This window comes from Canis lupus, chromosome 18, assembly GCF_048164855.1.
Source record: "Canis lupus baileyi chromosome 18, mCanLup2.hap1, whole genome shotgun sequence".
Taxonomy (NCBI): domain Eukaryota; kingdom Metazoa; phylum Chordata; class Mammalia; order Carnivora; family Canidae; genus Canis; species Canis lupus.
In genome coordinates this window covers 52121135-52139299 of record NC_132855.1, presented here as the reverse complement: position 1 = coordinate 52139299, position 18165 = coordinate 52121135, and the positions used below count along the sequence as shown (strand labels likewise).

General features: G+C 33.0%; 1 protein-coding gene across 8 annotated transcripts in view; it reads left to right on the top strand.

Annotated features, from left to right (window-relative positions):
• Window positions 1-18165, top strand: part of ZNF800 (zinc finger protein 800) — a 146682-nt gene that overhangs the window by 108521 nt on the left and 19996 nt on the right. For 5 of the 8 annotated variants that reach the window (XM_072784443.1, XM_072784444.1, XM_072784441.1 and 2 more), the window contains 2 exons: window positions 7476-7619; window positions 9806-11498. In XM_072784443.1, coding sequence (XP_072640544.1) covers window positions 7476-7619; window positions 9806-11498 — 1837 coding nt within the window. Of the gene's footprint in view, window positions 1-4673; window positions 4820-7475; window positions 7620-9805; window positions 11499-12719; window positions 14220-18165 lie in introns of those variants that run through there. The other 3 variants (XM_072784447.1, XM_072784446.1, XM_072784448.1) reach the window with 2 other exon arrangements.

Sequence of the window (18165 nt, the reverse complement as noted above, 5' to 3'; positions counted from 1 at the left end):
AATGAAAAATTTCTGAGATTTAGAGGGAAAGATAATTTATATATAACCACTTGTTTTGTATTGATAAATGCTTTGAGGTGCTTGTTTTTAAGTCATTGTAAAGAGAAATAGTATATATTTGCTTTATTTTAGGATCTAAGAAAAAGATTACTCCTTAATCAAAAATAAAAATTTTTAAATTTCTGACTCAAATCTATTTCTCCTATTTTTAAATCTATAGTCCTCATGGCATTGCTTTTATATGTATATGTTTAAGTAGGTATCGAGTGTATATCCAAGCCTTGCTCATGTTGAATGGAGGTGCAGCCTATTTGGGTGTTTCTTGATCTTTTTACTTTTTTGTTGTTGTTGTTCGTTTTACTTTTGTAGTTGCCCTTCATTAACAGAAGTAACTGATTAGTCAGATTTTCCTATGGTAAATATAATTAAAATTTTACTTATTAGGGGAAGTATTTATAATATATTTCTGGCATAACAAAAGAATGGTTAGTTTCTGGTCATAGTGAGAGTTTCTTTTAGCTACTTTTAGTAGAGATATAATTCTTTTTCTTTCTCATGGAAATGAAGGTAATAGCTTTTCACATTTAGTTGTGTTCTTGCTGTAGGTTTCTTTTCTTCTTTCTTTCTTTCTCTTTTTTTTTAGTGAGGGAGAGGGGGGCCAGTGGGGCAGAGGGAGGGGAAGAGAGAATCTTGAACAGGCTCCACAACCAGCATGAAGGCGGATGTGGGGCTCGATCTCACAACCCTGAGATCGTGACCTGAGCTGAAAGAGTCAGACACTTAACTGATTAAGCCACCCAGGTACCCATATAGGTTTCTTTTTTAAAATCCAAAATTTAGAATTAATAAGATTATTTTATGCTACTATAATTTATTATTGTTTTTTGATTAAGAAGTTAGAATTGGTTCATTCATAAATGCTTTGTGTTAGAAAATCTATCTTTTGAGAAGATCCTGTTCTCAAAATTTGTGTTTAGAAGATGAATATTTAGAAATGAAATTATTTTCCTTTTGCTCTGTGGTCATGTCTGTTTTCTGTATTTGCTATTTCTTTACAATTTAAACTAAAGAAAAGGGTCTGTGAAATGAGTGAAATGTTCTCTTTTAAATGTCCCAGCAAATTGGCCTTCTGAGTTCTGTTTTATTTGGGCAAATTCTGAAAATACTATAAATTTGATTATAAGTACCCAGTAATTTAAATTAGAAGTGATGTAGAAATATGCTTAACAGTATAAAGAAACTAATTTTGGACTTAGAAAAAAGAATTCATTTACTTTGTTAATACGTCTCAGAAGTAAGCAATTTTAATTTCCTCATGATCATAATCTTCTGTGTATCTGTATAATCTAAAGTTTGCTAAGGTGTAGCTCTTTAGCACTGAAGTAGCCAAGCCCTGGCTGATTTGAAACTGGGAGAATAGCATGGAAGTTTGGGCCACTTGGGAATGAAGATCCATTCTCAATCCCTGAGTTCCTCCTGGTCCCATTCTACTCCCAACCACGTCTTCAGCCACTCATTTCTCTCTAGGCTCTATCCATTATAGCTGGGTCACACACGTTGCTTTTAAAGAACTATCTGAAGTCTAAGTCCATGCTTTTGCTCTTGTTAATGTATAGAGGCTGTCAGGTGGGGCATTAGTAATGTGTTAGGATATCTGGCTGAATCTTTAAGCTCAGTTGTCTTCAGCTACTGTATCATCTCTTAAGTGACTCACCTTCTCCTGTGTACACTGAGCTGTATAGAACCTGGTATTCATTCCTGCCCAAGCTGGAAATTCATAAAAGGCTAAGGAAGGGGTTAACTCGTTTTTTAGGTCTATCGGCCCCACGTGTACTGTACTGACTACATGATCAGTTTTGACTCGTTCTCTTTGCCTCACACTTCAGTTTTTGCTTTAGACTATTTTTCTGGTTTTAAATTACAAATCTTTCTTGACCTCTGATATCTTTTTATTTCTGGCTGCTTCACTTGTAAATTAATTTGAACAGATTTTTCTTTTTGGAATTAAGTAATATTCCTGTGTTGGAATAAATAATATTACTGGATTAAGTCATAAGTGCCTGTGGCTTAAAAAAAAAAAAAGAATAAAAGGACAGATAAAAATACAAAAAAAGGCTCTTTGCTCAGGTAACCACTGCTACATTGTTTGTGTGTCTTCTCCCGGAGACCCTCTATACATATGCAAACATGTCTCCCTTGCTTTTTCTCCCAGTATATATGGTAGCTGACTCCACACTGTTACGTATTTTTGCTTTATTAACAGTACATTTCTCTGTTGTTTGACCTCTGTCCATAGATATGTCATTTTTTTTAGAAGGCTGCCTATTTTGTTTGCTCCAACTTACAGATTTTATACTCTGAAATCCCTGATGGTTGGATGACTTTGACACAAGCTGTTTGTTCTGAATCCCTGGCTTCTAGTGCTATCTTGACTGGGCTCTGCCTTTTGCTAGAGTGCTGCCTTAGTTCTTCTAGGATCACCTCTGACTTGGTGTCTTCAAATTTCCCTCCTTTCTATCAATACTTTTATTTTAGCTTCCTTTCTTCCTGACTTCTCTCCCCAAACTGAAACAGAAATTTAAGTAACAATAACAAAAAAGATGTACTTCCATGAGACATTTATTAAAATTGATTTAATTGAGCTTAATATTCTTTCTTAGTTTCTTAGTCTTCTAGTAGAGGCAAAGGAGCTATTGAATTCCCTAAGGTTAGAAACAGAAAAATAGGGAGTAAAGGATAATTATTTAGTCTGGTATTCAAAACTAGTCTTTCATATGAAGTTGACCATTTTTTTTGAATCCTTTAAGCATATAATATTGTAAAATATATATATATATCATAGAAAAAAGATTCTGTCTGTAGAATATATTACTACTGTGTACAAGGAAGGGCATCTTTTCTGAATAGTAGGGAGGAGTAAATTGTAGTGAAAAATGAGAATTAGCTTTGTGTGGTATTTGCTATTGTCATTATCATCTTAGGTTTGGTCATTTAACCTAAAAGTTTTTGTTTCATTTTGGTTTTGTACTGTGTAAAGCAACATTACCTGAATTTAGTTTATAAGCTGTGACTGGATGGCAATGCCTCAGTCCTGAGTCTGCAAACAAAAACTTGGGATGGAAGTGTGATTTGTCAGAGATACATAAAAGAGTGCCATATGATATGAATTTTGTTTTTGGTTATATAACAATTGCAGGAAATTTAAGATCATATTAGATATATTTTGGATGAATTAAGACAGGTAGATTTATTTGTTTGATTTGTTCTTACATTCTTCAAAGCATGCAATCTGAGGCTGTGTTCCTAGAAGAGCATTTATATATATATATAATATATATAATATTAATATTTTAAAAATATATATATATTAAAGATTTTATTTATTTGTTCATGAGAGACAACAGAGAGAGAGAGAGAGAGAGAGGGAGAGGCAGAGACACAGGCAGAGGGAAAAGCAGGCTCCACGAAGGAAGCCCGAAGTGGGCCTCAATCCCGGGTCTCCAGGATCACGCCCTGGGCTGAAAGTGACGCTAAACAACTGAGCCACCTGGGCTGCCCACAGACATTTTTATTAGTCTGAGAGTTTCTTAAGGGCACAGATCAGATCCTTCACTTTCATGTTTCCAGTGATTAGCATTGTAGCCTCATACTTAAGAGGTGTTCAGTAAATGTTTGTAAGACTAAAAGATAAACCAAGTAGGCACTATAATGATTTTATTCTGCTTAATAACCTTATTGTAGTATGTGGCAATGTTCCATACTTAACCTAGTAATTTTTTTTTGTTAAACCAACTCTTGCAGGTGGTGGTTTTAAGATGATAATTTAAATTTTCTTAAGTTTTCCCTACTTTATACCTTTAGGAACTTTTGATAAGGAATGATCAATTAAAAATTTTCTTCATATACTGACCTTGGAAATTAGTTTTGACAGGAATTACAGATTTGCTTGCAATGTTGAGATGATGCTATGCTTAAATAGTTAAACTAAAAAAGATTGAGCTTCACATGTGAATCATCATAAAGCAAGCAGTTATACTGTTTAAAAATCATTACCGCTACAACTTAGAATGGTCATTGACCAACATATCTATATATTAAGGGGAAAAAAAGAAAGCTTATCTTTGGCACAGAAGAGTTAGAATTAATATCACATTAGATAAAGTGACTGCTATCCACCATAATGTAAAACTGAATATTCATTCCTTTTGGAAAAAATCTTGTAAACATTTTTCTCAGTATATACGGTGTATTTGATATTAAGGAATAGCACATGACGAAACTCTTGATGAGGTTTAAGTAATATTCACTGTGCACCTATTAGGAGAATCTGAAATATTCACTAAATTAGTTGATTTTTAGGCATCAAAAGCCTTATTACCCTTTGGAGGACTGGGTTTTTCATTTGGAAAGATACTGATTAATGATCTGTATAATCGGTAAATAGTGACTCTTAAGATAGTTTTAAAACCTATGGCAAGAAAAAGTTATTAATATAGGAAAAGGAATAATTAGGAGTAAGATAGTCTCTTTCAGGATCAAGAGTAGTGGAAGAACTTTATGTTGCTGTCTAGATTGACTATGTCTGTTGTCTCAGTGACAAAGTTTTAGCTGTTGACAGAGGCAGTTGATTGGCCATATCTAGTTGTTACTGAGCAAAGCAGTCACAAAATGGTAGCTGATGAGACCATTATGACCAAAGCGATTATGACCACATGTGAAAAACAACAAAACCTTAAAATGCAACTAAAACTGACTTAGGGAAAAACTTCTGTATTTATGGAATGGGCAACATCTTTTTTTTTTCTCATTCATAAAATGTGTAAGTTGAATTACAAAATCTTTGAGGTCTCTTTTTTGACTTTCCAGTCAACTTTATTTAGACTAAAAAAAAAAAATCTGATTTATAGAGAGGGTTTCTTTAAACATAGAGCTCTTCAATATGTCATTTAACAAACGTCAATCAGGCATCATCTTGAGGGCATCATCTTCTAATGCTTGTGTGAGCATTAAAGGTGTCTTTGTCCTTTTTAGAGCTTCCAGTTTAATGAGAGTACAGAAAATTAATTCCAAGACAGTGGGATATTAGTACCGATGTATAGGGTGCTGTGAGAGTTGGGGAGAAAAATTCGTAACAAAAACCAGGAATCAGTAAGGCTTCCTGGAAGAAGTGACATCTAACCTGGAGTTTGAATCATTACTAGAAGTGAGCCAGACGAGAAGAAGGAGGAAGTAGGAGATTGTTATAGGTAGGGAGAAAAAAAACATAGTTTTAGTAAAGGCCTGAAAAGTGAGAGAGAGAGACAATTTGGTGAACCCGTGGCTTTGATAGAAATTTGATGTACCAGCATCAACACAATTGTGCCTTGTATGTGTGAGTAGGTGGGGTCCAATGGGGGTGGGATTTGTGAATGATAATTAAGATTGATTAGTTAAGGTTAGAGTCTTTTTTTTTTAGGGGGATGCTTTTGGAAACAAATATACACTCTACTGAATATAACTAGCTGTATAGCTAGGACTAAACAAGATTACCTCTTTCTATATAGATTTTTTTAAATTTTTAAATTAATTAGTTTTTATGGTTGAGAGAACTTGGTAGACAAAGTGAGATCTCTGATTTAGGGATGCAGTCTTATATTTTTACCAGTAACTATTTTTTATGCATAACTTCATACTCTCTATTTAAATCTTCAATTGAGTTCTTAAGTTAAACCTAGTTCAGCTTGTTCCTCTTCAATCCTTTTTACTGTCTTTACAGGCAGAATTGAATCTTTAGTGTTAGTCTAGCAGGTATTTCAATTTAGAATAGAGTGTGCAAAATTTCCTGTTTTCTTCTTACTAGTACTATACTTAACGATACTTTTTAGGATATGTTAGAGAGGTTTATCTAAAATATTTTTATCATCAGTCTACCTTCTTTCATGGTTTGCCCACTTCGGAGGTTAATTATGAAGTAAATATGTTAGCAGTCTGTTGGCAGTATATTTTGCAATGTGAAATGGACTTAAAAAGTGTGTGTGTGTATGAATTTACTTTTATATAAAGAAGAGTACTCAAGCTGTCCTCTGAATCTTTTTAAATTTATGTTTTCTGATTTTGTGGTAATACAGTTTGGTTTAGTACAGTAAACATTGATTTGTATTTGAGAAATGGTGGAAATGATTTCATTATATTTATTTTTTTCCCAGTGGAAACCCAGATGTGTAATTTAATTTTTTCTGGGATTTAGGTTCATATCTTCTTTCATGATTCTCTAAGATAGATTTGCTCTGGTTTGTTCATTTTACGAGATGGATAGTATAGTGAGTTTACTCTTTAGTAGTCCCAGAGGTTAACAGAGTGTCAAGTACTTGTGGAATGATGGAACACTGCACCTAGATAGTTTTTTTTCAGGACACTTTTGTTTTTCCTCTTTAAGTCAATATTATTACCATCTTTTTTGAGGAAATTAAAGGCTAATTAATTAGTAAAGCATGGCAGAGCAATTTTACCAACTTATCTGTGGCAAAAACCTATAGGAAATAATGACAAAAGATCTTCTATTTGTGTTTTATTCCTGATAGATGTTTTTATTTTAAAGATTGGATGCTCATTGCTGTTTATTTTTTTCCTGCCTTTTGATCTTCTGTCATAATGCTTAGATTGCCTCTATCAGTGGCATTTCTTCAACTAGTCTTTATTGAGTATCGCTAGAACTGAATACTTTGTAGTTGTAAGTAAGACAGGTTTGGTCTTGGCTGTTTTGGAGTTTATAATTTAGTGGGAAAGACAGGCTTTAAATTAAACTAAACCATCAATATTTAATTAATTGCACTTGGAGTGTGTTTTTGAGGGAGAAAGGCTTTGAATAAATTTACAGTGGTATCAGGAGACCTAAGCGAAATTCAGATTATGGATAAAGATTACTCTCAGACTCAATGGCCATAATCCCATTTTGGCCCCAAACCTAAAGTAGTTTGAACTGAGTTTAAAAAGCAAAGTCACAGACAATCTTTCTTTAAGGAATCAGGGGAAAATGTATTATAGAACTCCATGTTCACATCTTAATGCAGAAGGGAGCTAAAGGAACCAGCCAGAAACTTTGGCAAGGGGGGGGGGGCATGTTTAATTCTTCTTTCTCATTCCAGATCTGTTGAATCAGAATCTCTAGGGGTGGGTAATGTACATCTTTATTGCCTGGTTGTTGTGATGATTAGCCAGATGTTGGAACCACTATTGGGATATCCTAAGAATTGATAGGCTGCTGAATTAGAAAAAGAATATCAATTTTAGCTGTCACAATATCCAGATGATGATAGAATCTTACTTAGAATTTGTTTATAACTTAGTTCTGAATACACTGTGGTGGAAATTGGCAATGCCTGTATTTTGTTTTCAAAGAGTAATTGCACTTTGGATTGTCAACTGTGGTTGCCCAGTTTAAAAATGCATATTAAAGTTACCCTTTGTGTTAAGTTTTATTTTCTTTTTTCCTTCAGGAACTAAACAGCTTAAGCACATTTTATTAAAAGACGTGGACACTATTTTTGAATGTAAATTATGCCGCAGTCTCTTCAGAGGATTACCAAATTTGATTACCCATAAAAAATTCTACTGCCCACCAAGTCTCCAGATGGATGACAGTAAGTTTTATTCATATATTCGGTTATGCATTTTACAGTATTCTTTTACTCTAGCTGTATGTTTGTGTTAAAATGGTATCAATAATTTAATGGAATAAAATTATAATACTCGACTTAATATTATATATTCATTTTCTTAGGTACTTTTATGATAGTACTTTTTACCTGGGTTTTTCTAAAGATACATGAGGTTAGGTTTAGAAATATATTTATGTTAAAATGTTGGATATTGCTTTTGAATGTTTATATGGACATAAAACATTAGGTTTCCTGGATAGTTTATATTCAGGATTTTTCTAAGTTAAAAATCTCAGTGCTTAAAGGGGGTATTGGTTGGTATTTTTCATTTTTGCTTCTTTAACAGCTTGATACATAGGACTGATAATTTACTAAGATTACCCTTAAGTAAATTAGAAGGAGAGAAAGAATGAGTAAATGAGTTGATTTCTTACGGATGGTGAAGAGCATTAAAAAATATTAATCTACTTTTTTCCGGGTCTGGATTTGAAGATCCGTTTTATTCTCTGTGAAATTTATTTATAGATCAATCATTTTTATCAGAAATTAGATGGTATTATAGACCAACTTGAGATCTGAAGTAGCTAATTTGATGAAGGCAGGTTGTAGGCTAATTCGGTCTTTGTGGAACTGAATGTTTGTTTGATTAAGTGTATTGCCCCTGTATGCTTAAGTTAGTAGTATATATAATGGTATTACTTTCTTGCTTTAAGGAAATGATATAAATTCCTTAAAATATTTTAATAAGTAATAGGTTACTTTCATTATTTCTTGTTCAGGGGTTTAACTCTTTGTGGACTTACAGCTTATAGAATTTATTTCGTCAGTTTGATACTGTAGTTGCATGGTGGAGTTTGTGCACTTTTCAATTTAACTTTTTTGGGATGGGAATGAAATGAAAACTCCAAATATCAAAAGTACAACTTAATTACTAGCATGCAGCTGATTTTAAAGTATATTATAGGATATATATATATATATATATATATATATATATGTAGTTAAAATAAAAATTTCATATTTGGGAATTTTTCCTGCTACTGTTAGATCTTGGTATACTTGTTTTTATCATTGAGATATAAATGAAAAGGCTGTCTGTAGGGATTAGTTTCAAATTTGACCTTTTAATAATTAAAGTACCGGTAGAAAATTAGTTATATTCCTGATAGTTATTCTTTTTTTCAGTGTAGAATTGACTTTTAGAAATATAAATAAATGGATTTGTTGACTTATTGTGCACTTTTCTGGCAATACTCATTCTAGAAATGCTCCTGTGAAAGTGTTATCCCTCTTACAGACACTACTTTATCCCTTTTAAGTGGAAAGATTACTAGAAGAGCAATAATGAATCATTTCTTGTATTCTAAATAGATAACAGGTTTGATGCTGTATTTGTAGCTAGATTTTACAATTGAATGTGGAAACATAACTAGCGTTTGATAACTCTGTTAAAGTAAGAATACTTGGTTGCCTTAACAGGATGTAATTATTGTACAATTAAATAAAACTAGCTCTGTTTTTGGCATAAATCTATAGGTTTTAATCACTTACTTGAATGGGATTGTGTCATGTTAAGAAGAACTGTAATAGGACTGCATTTAGCAAATATGTCTCTACATGTCATTCTTATTTATATCCTACAAATCTTTCTTTTTCATTTCTGTAAAATCTTTAAGTGTCCCTCTATACAGGTAGACTGCATTATTATGGATTATGTTAATATGAATGCTGTTATGTTTTCTAAAAAAAGAAGCATTTTTATATATAATAGTACATTCTTTGTTGTTTTATCTGTATTGGGTTATGAGAACTTTGATTTATTTGCCTTTGCTAGCTTGAAAAGTTTAGACTAAAGATTTGAAGTACTGTTGTAATTATTTAGCACTCTCATGTGCTTATATATTTTGTATTAAGGACACTTAGAAGTAGAAGTAGCTCTTCAGATTGCATTTATTCCTTAACATTTGTGTACCATGATGAGATTTTAAATCAATTTTAGTTCAATTCTAGTTTTAAAATATGGAAAAGTAGATAATGTTCTTATAAAAAGAAATACAAACCAGTGATATAATAAATTTTAAGATAGAGGTTTATAATAGATTTTTAAATATTACAGAGCTAGAGCAGGCTAATTATTTCAGATTAAAATGTTGTTTTTTCCTTAACAGACCTTCCTGATGTAAATGATAAACAAAGCCAAGCCATAAACGATCTCCTAGAAGCCATATATCCAAGTGTGGACAAACGAGAATATATTATTAAGCTAGAACCCATAGAAACTAATCAAAATGCAGTGTTTCAGTATATTTCAAGGACTGATAATCCTACTGAAGTCACAGAGTCAAGCAGTACTCCTGAACAAACCGAAGTTCAAATACAGGAAACTAGCACTGAACAGTCTAAAACAGTACCAGTTACAGATACAGAGGTGGAAACTGTAGAGCCCCCTCCTGTTGAGATTGTTGCAGATGAAGTTGCACCTCCATCTGATGAGCAACCTCAGGAATCACAGGCTGACTTGGAAACTTCTGACAATTCTGATTTTGGTCACCAGTTGATATGTTGTCTTTGTAGAAAAGAATTCAATTCCAGACGAGGTGTTCGTCGTCATATTCGAAAAGTACATAAGAAAAAGATGGAAGAACTAAAAAAGTACATTGAAACGCGAAAGAATCCAAACCAGTCCTCCAAAGGACGCAGTAAGAATGTTCTAGTTCCAATAAGTAGGAGTTGTCCAGTATGTTGTAAATCATTTGCTACAAAAGCGAATGTAAGGAGGCATTTTGATGAAGTTCATAGAGGACTAAGGAGGGATTCAATTACTCCTGATATAGCAACAAAGCCTGGGCAACCTTTGTTCCTGGATTCTGTTTCTCCTAAAAAATCTTTTAAGACTCGAAAACAAAAGTCGTCTTCAAAGGCTGAATACAATTTAACTGCATGCAAATGCCTCCTTTGCAAGAGGAAATATAGTTCACAAATAATGCTTAAAAGACATATGCAAATTGTCCACAAGATAACTCTTTCTGGAACAAACTCTAAAAGAGAGAAAGGCCCTAATAATACTGCCAGCAGTTCAGAAATAAAAGTTAAAGTTGAACCAGCAGATTCTGTAGAATCTTCACCCCCTTCCATTACCCATTCTCCACAGAATGAATTAAAGGGAACAAATCATTCAAATGAAAAAAAGAACACACCGGCAGCACAGAAAAATAAAGTTAAACAAGACTCGGAAAGCCCTAAATCAACTAGTCCGTCTGCTGCAGGTGGCCAGCAAAAAACCAGGAAACCAAAACTTTCAGCTGGCTTTGACTTTAAGCAACTTTACTGTAAACTTTGTAAACGTCAGTTTACTTCCAAACAGAACTTGACTAAACACATTGAGTTGCACACAGATGGGAATAACATTTATGTTAAATTCTACAAGTGTCCTCTTTGCACTTATGAAACTCGTCGGAAGCGCGATGTGATACGACATATAACTGTGGTTCATAAAAAGTCATCCCGCTATCTTGGGAAAATAACAGCCAGTTTAGAGATCAGAGCTATAAAGAAGCCCATTGATTTTGTTCTAAATAAAGTGGCAAAAAGAGGCCCTTCGAGGGATGAGGCAAAACATAGTGATTCAAAACATGATGGCACTTCTAACTCTCCTAGTAAAAAGTATGAAGTAGCTGACGTTGGTATTGAAGTAAAAGTCACAAAAAACTTTTCTCTTCACAGATGCAATAAATGTGGAAAGGCATTTGCCAAAAAGACTTATCTTGAACATCATAAGAAAACTCATAAGGCAAATGCTTCCAATTCACCTGAAGGAAACAAAACCAAAGGCCGAAGTACAAGATCTAAGGCTCTTGTCTGGTGAGGAACAGTTACAGAGTTTTGCTTTTTTCCCCCCATCGAACTAAAAAAATCATTTGACCATAATTTATAGCCAGTTCCATTTTAACACATTTGCTTCCATATAACTTATGGCAATGGGAACTGCAAGAGTAATGTGCATATTGCCTTTACCTCTTCAGTGACCTTTATTCCAGTGGCTTGGGAACAAAAGTTAACTTCAGAACTTATCTTCCACAGGACAATGCAATATAGTTATAGGTAGATGGCACAGGGTCAGTGCTTTCCTCAATGTTGTAAAATACATACATTTATATTGGCTTATGTTTACAATAGAAGTCTTCTGTTTAACTAACTTTGCACAGGTTTAATTTGATTTAGTGACTTAGTCTACTAATTAATACATTGTAGGAAAAGTTAAATATATTAGAATGAATTTGTGAAGGCGATAATTATAGGAAAAAAGTCTTTTGAGGCACTGTAATTATTGTAAAAATTAATCTGTGACGGCTAAATAAAGTGCTGCACTCAGAAAAAAAAAATCCCCAAATTGAATTTAGAACAATTAGCATTTGTTATTTACATTTAACATAGTGCTTCCAGTCAAAGGAGGAAACTTGATAGAAGTTTAGATTTTTTTTTTTTTCCTTCTCCTTGGGAGTATGTATTAGTTACTGCTTTTAGTTTTGATATGTGGAAAAAGTGATTATTTAGATTCCAAATCTTATTTTTCCCTTTTTGTTTTAAATAGACTTTTTGTGATCATTTCAACATAGTTAATATTAACTAAGTAGGATTTTTTTTTTTTTCTTTGTGTGGTTGTGCATTATAAGAAAAGGAAAATCCCTATTGGGAAGAAAGAAAAAAATTTACTTTTTTAGAAGGTTTTGGGATAAATGTAGATTTTTAAAATGCAATATAAAAATGAGTAGACTCCCTATACTTGTTTTTGCAAGTCTCTCTATATTTTTAAAAGTTTACCTTCAGTATCTGTTTCCCTATATTAAGGCATTTAATATATTTAATTAGCATTGAATTAGTTTTGGAATCAGGTTCTAAAACAGTATACTGAGTTTGAATGTGGAGTAGGTTAAATGTTGTGGTTTGAGTATCACACATTTTTTTATTTGTGGAAACTTGAGATGAAACCATCCTTTAGAAGTCATTTACTGTTGTATAATTTTAAAAACAAAGTTTTATTGGTAAACTCAAAAGTGTTCATTTATTCCCATTTCTCCTCAGATAACTTCAAGTGATGTACGAAAAGGTTTGGAGTTCATTTTTGTGGAAAGACTTTAAATTGGTGTTAGAACCACTAAACGTCTTCAAATGGTACTATGAGAAAAAAAAAAAAGGAAAAACATTTTCATAAATATTCGACTGTAACTACTGTTTTCTGACTAAAATAATAACCATCTAACCACTTGTTTCTAAGGCACTGCCTCTCCCAGCACTTTCAAGTAGCTGTGACATTACATATTGTCATCACAGTCTATCAGCTAACCACCCTTGACCTTGTGCATTTGGTCTGCAGTTTTTACAAAAACATTGCAAATTTTGTTTTCCAAACAATTTGTTGATTAAAGTGATCAACATAATAAAATGCTTCTATAGCTAGAACAACCTGAAGAATATATATCACCACTGGTGATTTTTATTGATGAAAAGACTATATCGTAGTGATTTTAGTTTTGTTTCACTTTATTTGGCAAAATTTTCATCTGGGTTGTACAGATATATTTCCTAGTGAGTATATGTTAGGACCAAAAGAAATTAGTATCAACATATTATAAATATTTAGCCTACTAAATATTTGTAATTATTTTTACATTCATTTTTTTTCTAACTTGTTCTCCAGCACTTAAATGTTTGAGTTTCATTCTAAAATAATATACTACAGGAAAGTTCCAGTTCATTTTCATCCATGGATCATTACATTTTTTATTTGTAAACATCTGAAGTTTTTATGAAAATTAAACATTCCCCCTTTTTTTCTTTAAATTTTATACAAAGCACTTTAATAATAGATGCAACTTAATTTTCAGTTTCTTTTTTTTTTTAAGACCACACATTTACTAATGTTAGTATGAAGGTAGTAAATAGGTTACTGATATTTTATGGATGCAGACAATCCATGCACAACCACTTCTTACGATATTAGTTTATATCTTTAAATATTGCTAAAAAAGGAAGATGGGAGTGTAAACCCTGAATTTTTTTTCTCCCAGGTAAAATCTTAAAAGACTACTTTAGATGATATTTGATTCCTACTGTAAAATTTGGAAAATAATGAATTCTTGTCCATTTTTTTTGTAATCAAGATTTTAGGAAAAACAGAAGTACATCTATCTTTATGAAATATTGGGCAGGTTTTTGTGTATCAATATTTTGTACTTTTTAGGGAATATTTTATTTTTTAGTAATTTTTGTCAAATTATAATTTTAAAAGGTACAGCAGAGAATTTACCATGTTTTTATAGAGGTTCACACCTGTACTTAGGGACCCTGTCCATCTATATACTTTTGTATAAAATTTTAAAATGTTGAAGATCCACAAGGTCATAATAAAATGCTTCTATAGCTAGAAAAACATTTACCCTTCCCAGTGCTTTGCACTAAAATATACTGTGAAAGGAAACTAGAAAGACTGTAACTGTTGCTGGAAATGTTCTATATTGAATGTACATGCTCTTGTTGGAAAAATGTACTATATGTGATGGAAATAAACCAGACTCAAAGTTATTTCAGCTAAATGTGCTTCAACAAAGGTGCATTGGTTGAAACTTAAATGTTTTATCAAATTTAAGTTTATTCAGTGACTATGAGCAGCTACACTTGAATTATATACCCTGATAGTTTTATTTTTAAGAATTAGAGTGATAATTTCTCTTTAATTTAAAAACAGATTTACTTTTCCACATGTGGAAAACTTGTACTTATAGATCTAACTTTAATGATTAATAGCATAATATATTTAGGGAACTAAATGTGTAGGTGGTATTTCATTTATAAACCATCGTCATTAGTTGCACATTATTAAATCTGTATGTTTGACTTTTGCAAGGTGTTCTCTTTTATGCATTCTTACACACAAGACATATTCCAAAGATACTTTCCAGACTTAAGTATCTACAACCAGTGAAAAGATACGAGTATTCCTAAAAAGCTGGGGGTGGCTTTTTGCTACAGCCTCTCATCTGTATGTCAGCCTCTTGCTCTCTACTTTTTAAATACTATAGGGAAGAAAGAAAAATAGCCTGATGTTGGTGGAGGGGAGCCCAATTGTTGGAATTCCTTTATTGCAGCTCACCTATTTCTACAGGACTATTCCCAGTTTGTTTCCTCCATTAGCTCTAGGGCCACAGAGCAGAAATTTAGAAGGAGGAATTAAGGATTCCAAGGACTGCCAAAATAATACACAGCTGGATCATAGAGGAAAAAAATAACACTATGTCAGGATATGTCTGTCTAAATTAGAATTGCCTAGAGAGAGTTGGAATGTTTTATCATAGTAGACAAATTAATAGTTTATGGCAGATAGGAGTTGGAGGCTAAACTGGGACAAGTTTAGAAAGGTAGAATGAACAAGTAAGTTATTTGAAATTCTTTGTTCTTCATATTTCTTTCTGGTCTTCATCTTTACTTTTTGGTTTTATCTTGACTTGTGCTGTGTCTTCTCAGAGGGCTCAGGCTTGAGGCTCTTATGAGAAGAGTCCTAGGAAATTTGTGCCAGAAGCTTTTCTGCATGCAGGCTGTATAAGCAAATATTTATAGCACTTTTTGTTGTGGGGATAAGTAATTAAGTAGGTTAAGAGCCATCAGAAACTGCTTATCTGATATTAAAACCTATCTCTGGCTACAGATTTTATCTATGTTGCTGTTGTTTCATCAATTAAGAGTTTTCCTGTAGAATTCATCTCTTGTTTCCTGAGGTACCTTCCACAGCTAAGTGCAGTGGAAGAGGAGAAACAGTAAAAAGTATGGCTTGCATTTCAATTTCATAAGTTTGGATAGTGCAAGTGAGAGCTGAATGTGAGGTATGGCTGACACTGGGCAGGTGTTCATTAGAACATACAGATAGACCTTGTATGCATAATACCCATTTTTGCTGTTGTTTGTTCATGTTTCTGTTTTACCCACTCTTTCCTCCTGACTTTAGTAGGAAGAAAAGCTTCTTTTTGAAATACACACGCACACACACACATATTCTTGCAGAATATGTAAATTACTACCCATCCTTGATTTTTGGCCTACTTTTATGGATATGAGCTAAATTTTTGGTTAACGCAGATTGCTTGTATTATTGAAAAGTACCTTTTTTTTTTTTTTAAGGAATGTGTATTTGTAATATTGCTTTATGATCTATAGGCTGTTCTACTCGGTTTGCTTTAAAGAGCCCATGGATGCAGTAGAAGGAATTTTGTGGTATTGCTATGGTTTTAGACTGTGGGTATGGACAGAGGAGTTTCTCCATAGGTGTTCTATCAAGAAGGTATGGAGATAGAGGGAGGCATGAGTGGTATCATTTCCTGTTGTGAAGTTGCGAAGGATCTTTCAAATAGCATGACCACTAGAAAAAGAAGTGCTTTTTAAACTTTAGAATTAGGTTTCCAGGTCCCCTGGAAATATTCTAGATCCTTACTTAGGAGTTTTAGAAGTTACCTTTATAATGGAATCCAAGGATTCCCAGGATTATGATTTAGCTCTCATTAGTTGATCAGAAGCTGAGCTCTAAGATACGTGCAGCATGATGTTGGCTGTTTTCTTCTGTACCCTGTGCTTTTCTTTCCTCCTCCTCTGACTTTTAAAAGCTAACAGAAACCTCAGGCTTGGAAAGGAGTAAGGATCAGCAATCTTAAGATTGGCTATTACTTGTTTGGTTTCTAAGACATTAGGTGCATGATAGAATGCTGAATAAAACATTTTTCACTTAAACTCACCTGCATTTATTTTGGCTTTTCTAACTTTCAAATTCATTCCTCCTCTCTTTTAGAATTGGTTTCTCTTCTGGTTAATTAACAGAGATCATTAGTATCAAGATAGCCAAAATGTTTTTTGAGAAGGTAAGAGGGTAGAAAGTTAGCTCATTTGTTCCTAAATCTTTATCACTCTAAATTCTGTTTATTGAGTTTATTATTTCTTTTTGAACTACTTTTTCTGCATGTATATTCACCACTACCACACCACAAGCAGAGGGGTACTTAATGAAGACCATAGTTGTGTCTGGTTGGGAAGATGCCCAAAGTTGGAAGTTCTATTGTTTGTGCCCACTCAGCAGAGTTTAATTTGCTTGATTGTGTATTTTTGAAGTCAGGGACTATGTCTTAATAATTTTGCTTAGTGTCTAGCACATTTTCATGTATATCCAGGCACTTTAAATAAAAACTTAATAATGATATTAAAGTAAGTGGTAGCCTTTTCCATCTCAGAATTGTGCTGTCATATACTTTGAGACTTTGGGTCTTAATTTCATGAACTTTTATACCTCCATATTGATTTTACTTACTTTAGAAAATGCTAAGTACTAAAATGAGAGTTTATGTTAATAAACAGAACTCTTAGTATTAGATAGTAATAATGAAAATTCATGGAGTTATTATGCCAAGCACTCTCCTAATCCTTTACATGCATAATGCCCCTCATCTACTAAGAAGATGCACTAGTAAAATCTGCCAATAAGAACTGTTACTTTATTATCTCTATTTTATAGAGTAGGAAGTTGAAGCTTAGAGAAGTTCAGTGATTTACTAAGTTCACATGGGTAGTAAATTCTAGAATTGAGACTTGACACTAGGTATGACTACAAAGCATGTGCTCTTAATTCATGTTGTATTTGCACATTTTACCATTTGCAAAGCACATTCACTACATTACCTTATTGGCAGCTTTATGTAATAATCTGGAGTTAAGTTAAATGGTGAAATTTTTGGATCCACAATTACTTCCTATGTGACTTTGTACAACTTAAACATTCTGTTCCCCAGTTACCTTACCTGTGAAATGGGGATAATATTTACCTCATAGGGTTCTGAGGATAAAATGAAAAGTACATGTGAAATATTTAGAATAGTGCTTGGCATGTTACATTAAGTGTTAGATATGGTTACTTAAGTGATTTTTATACCATTTTAAAATGTGTAATGTTTTTTATTGCCACTTGAAGTTTAGATTGAAAGAGATACATTAGAAGAGAGAACTTCATTGCTACACATCAGATTTTTTTTTTTTTTTTTTACACATCAGATTTTAAGTGCTGCTTTGTATCTAATTGGGACAATGAAGACACCTAATTATTTTTATTATTTTCTTCTGATCAGATATTACCAGTTTACTATTCTTAGATTTTTTTTATCTTGAAAAAGGTATTAGGTAGTTTTAAGCACATTCATTTTAAGTTCGGCTTTATTTTTATGGTTACTCCTCAGAATAACTCCTCTGTCTTAAAATTCTCACTAGTATCTGCCCCATCACACAAATATTTCATTTTTGGTCATGTGCAGAATATTGACATGGAACAAATGTTAACATAGCTGAAATGTTTCTATAAAGATTTTTTATTTATTCATCCGAGACCCACGGAGAGAGAGGCAAAGACACAGGCAGAGAGAGAAGTAGGCTTCTCACAGGGAGCTTGATGGGGTACTCGATCCTCGGACCCGGGATCATGCCCTGAGCCGAAGGCTCAACC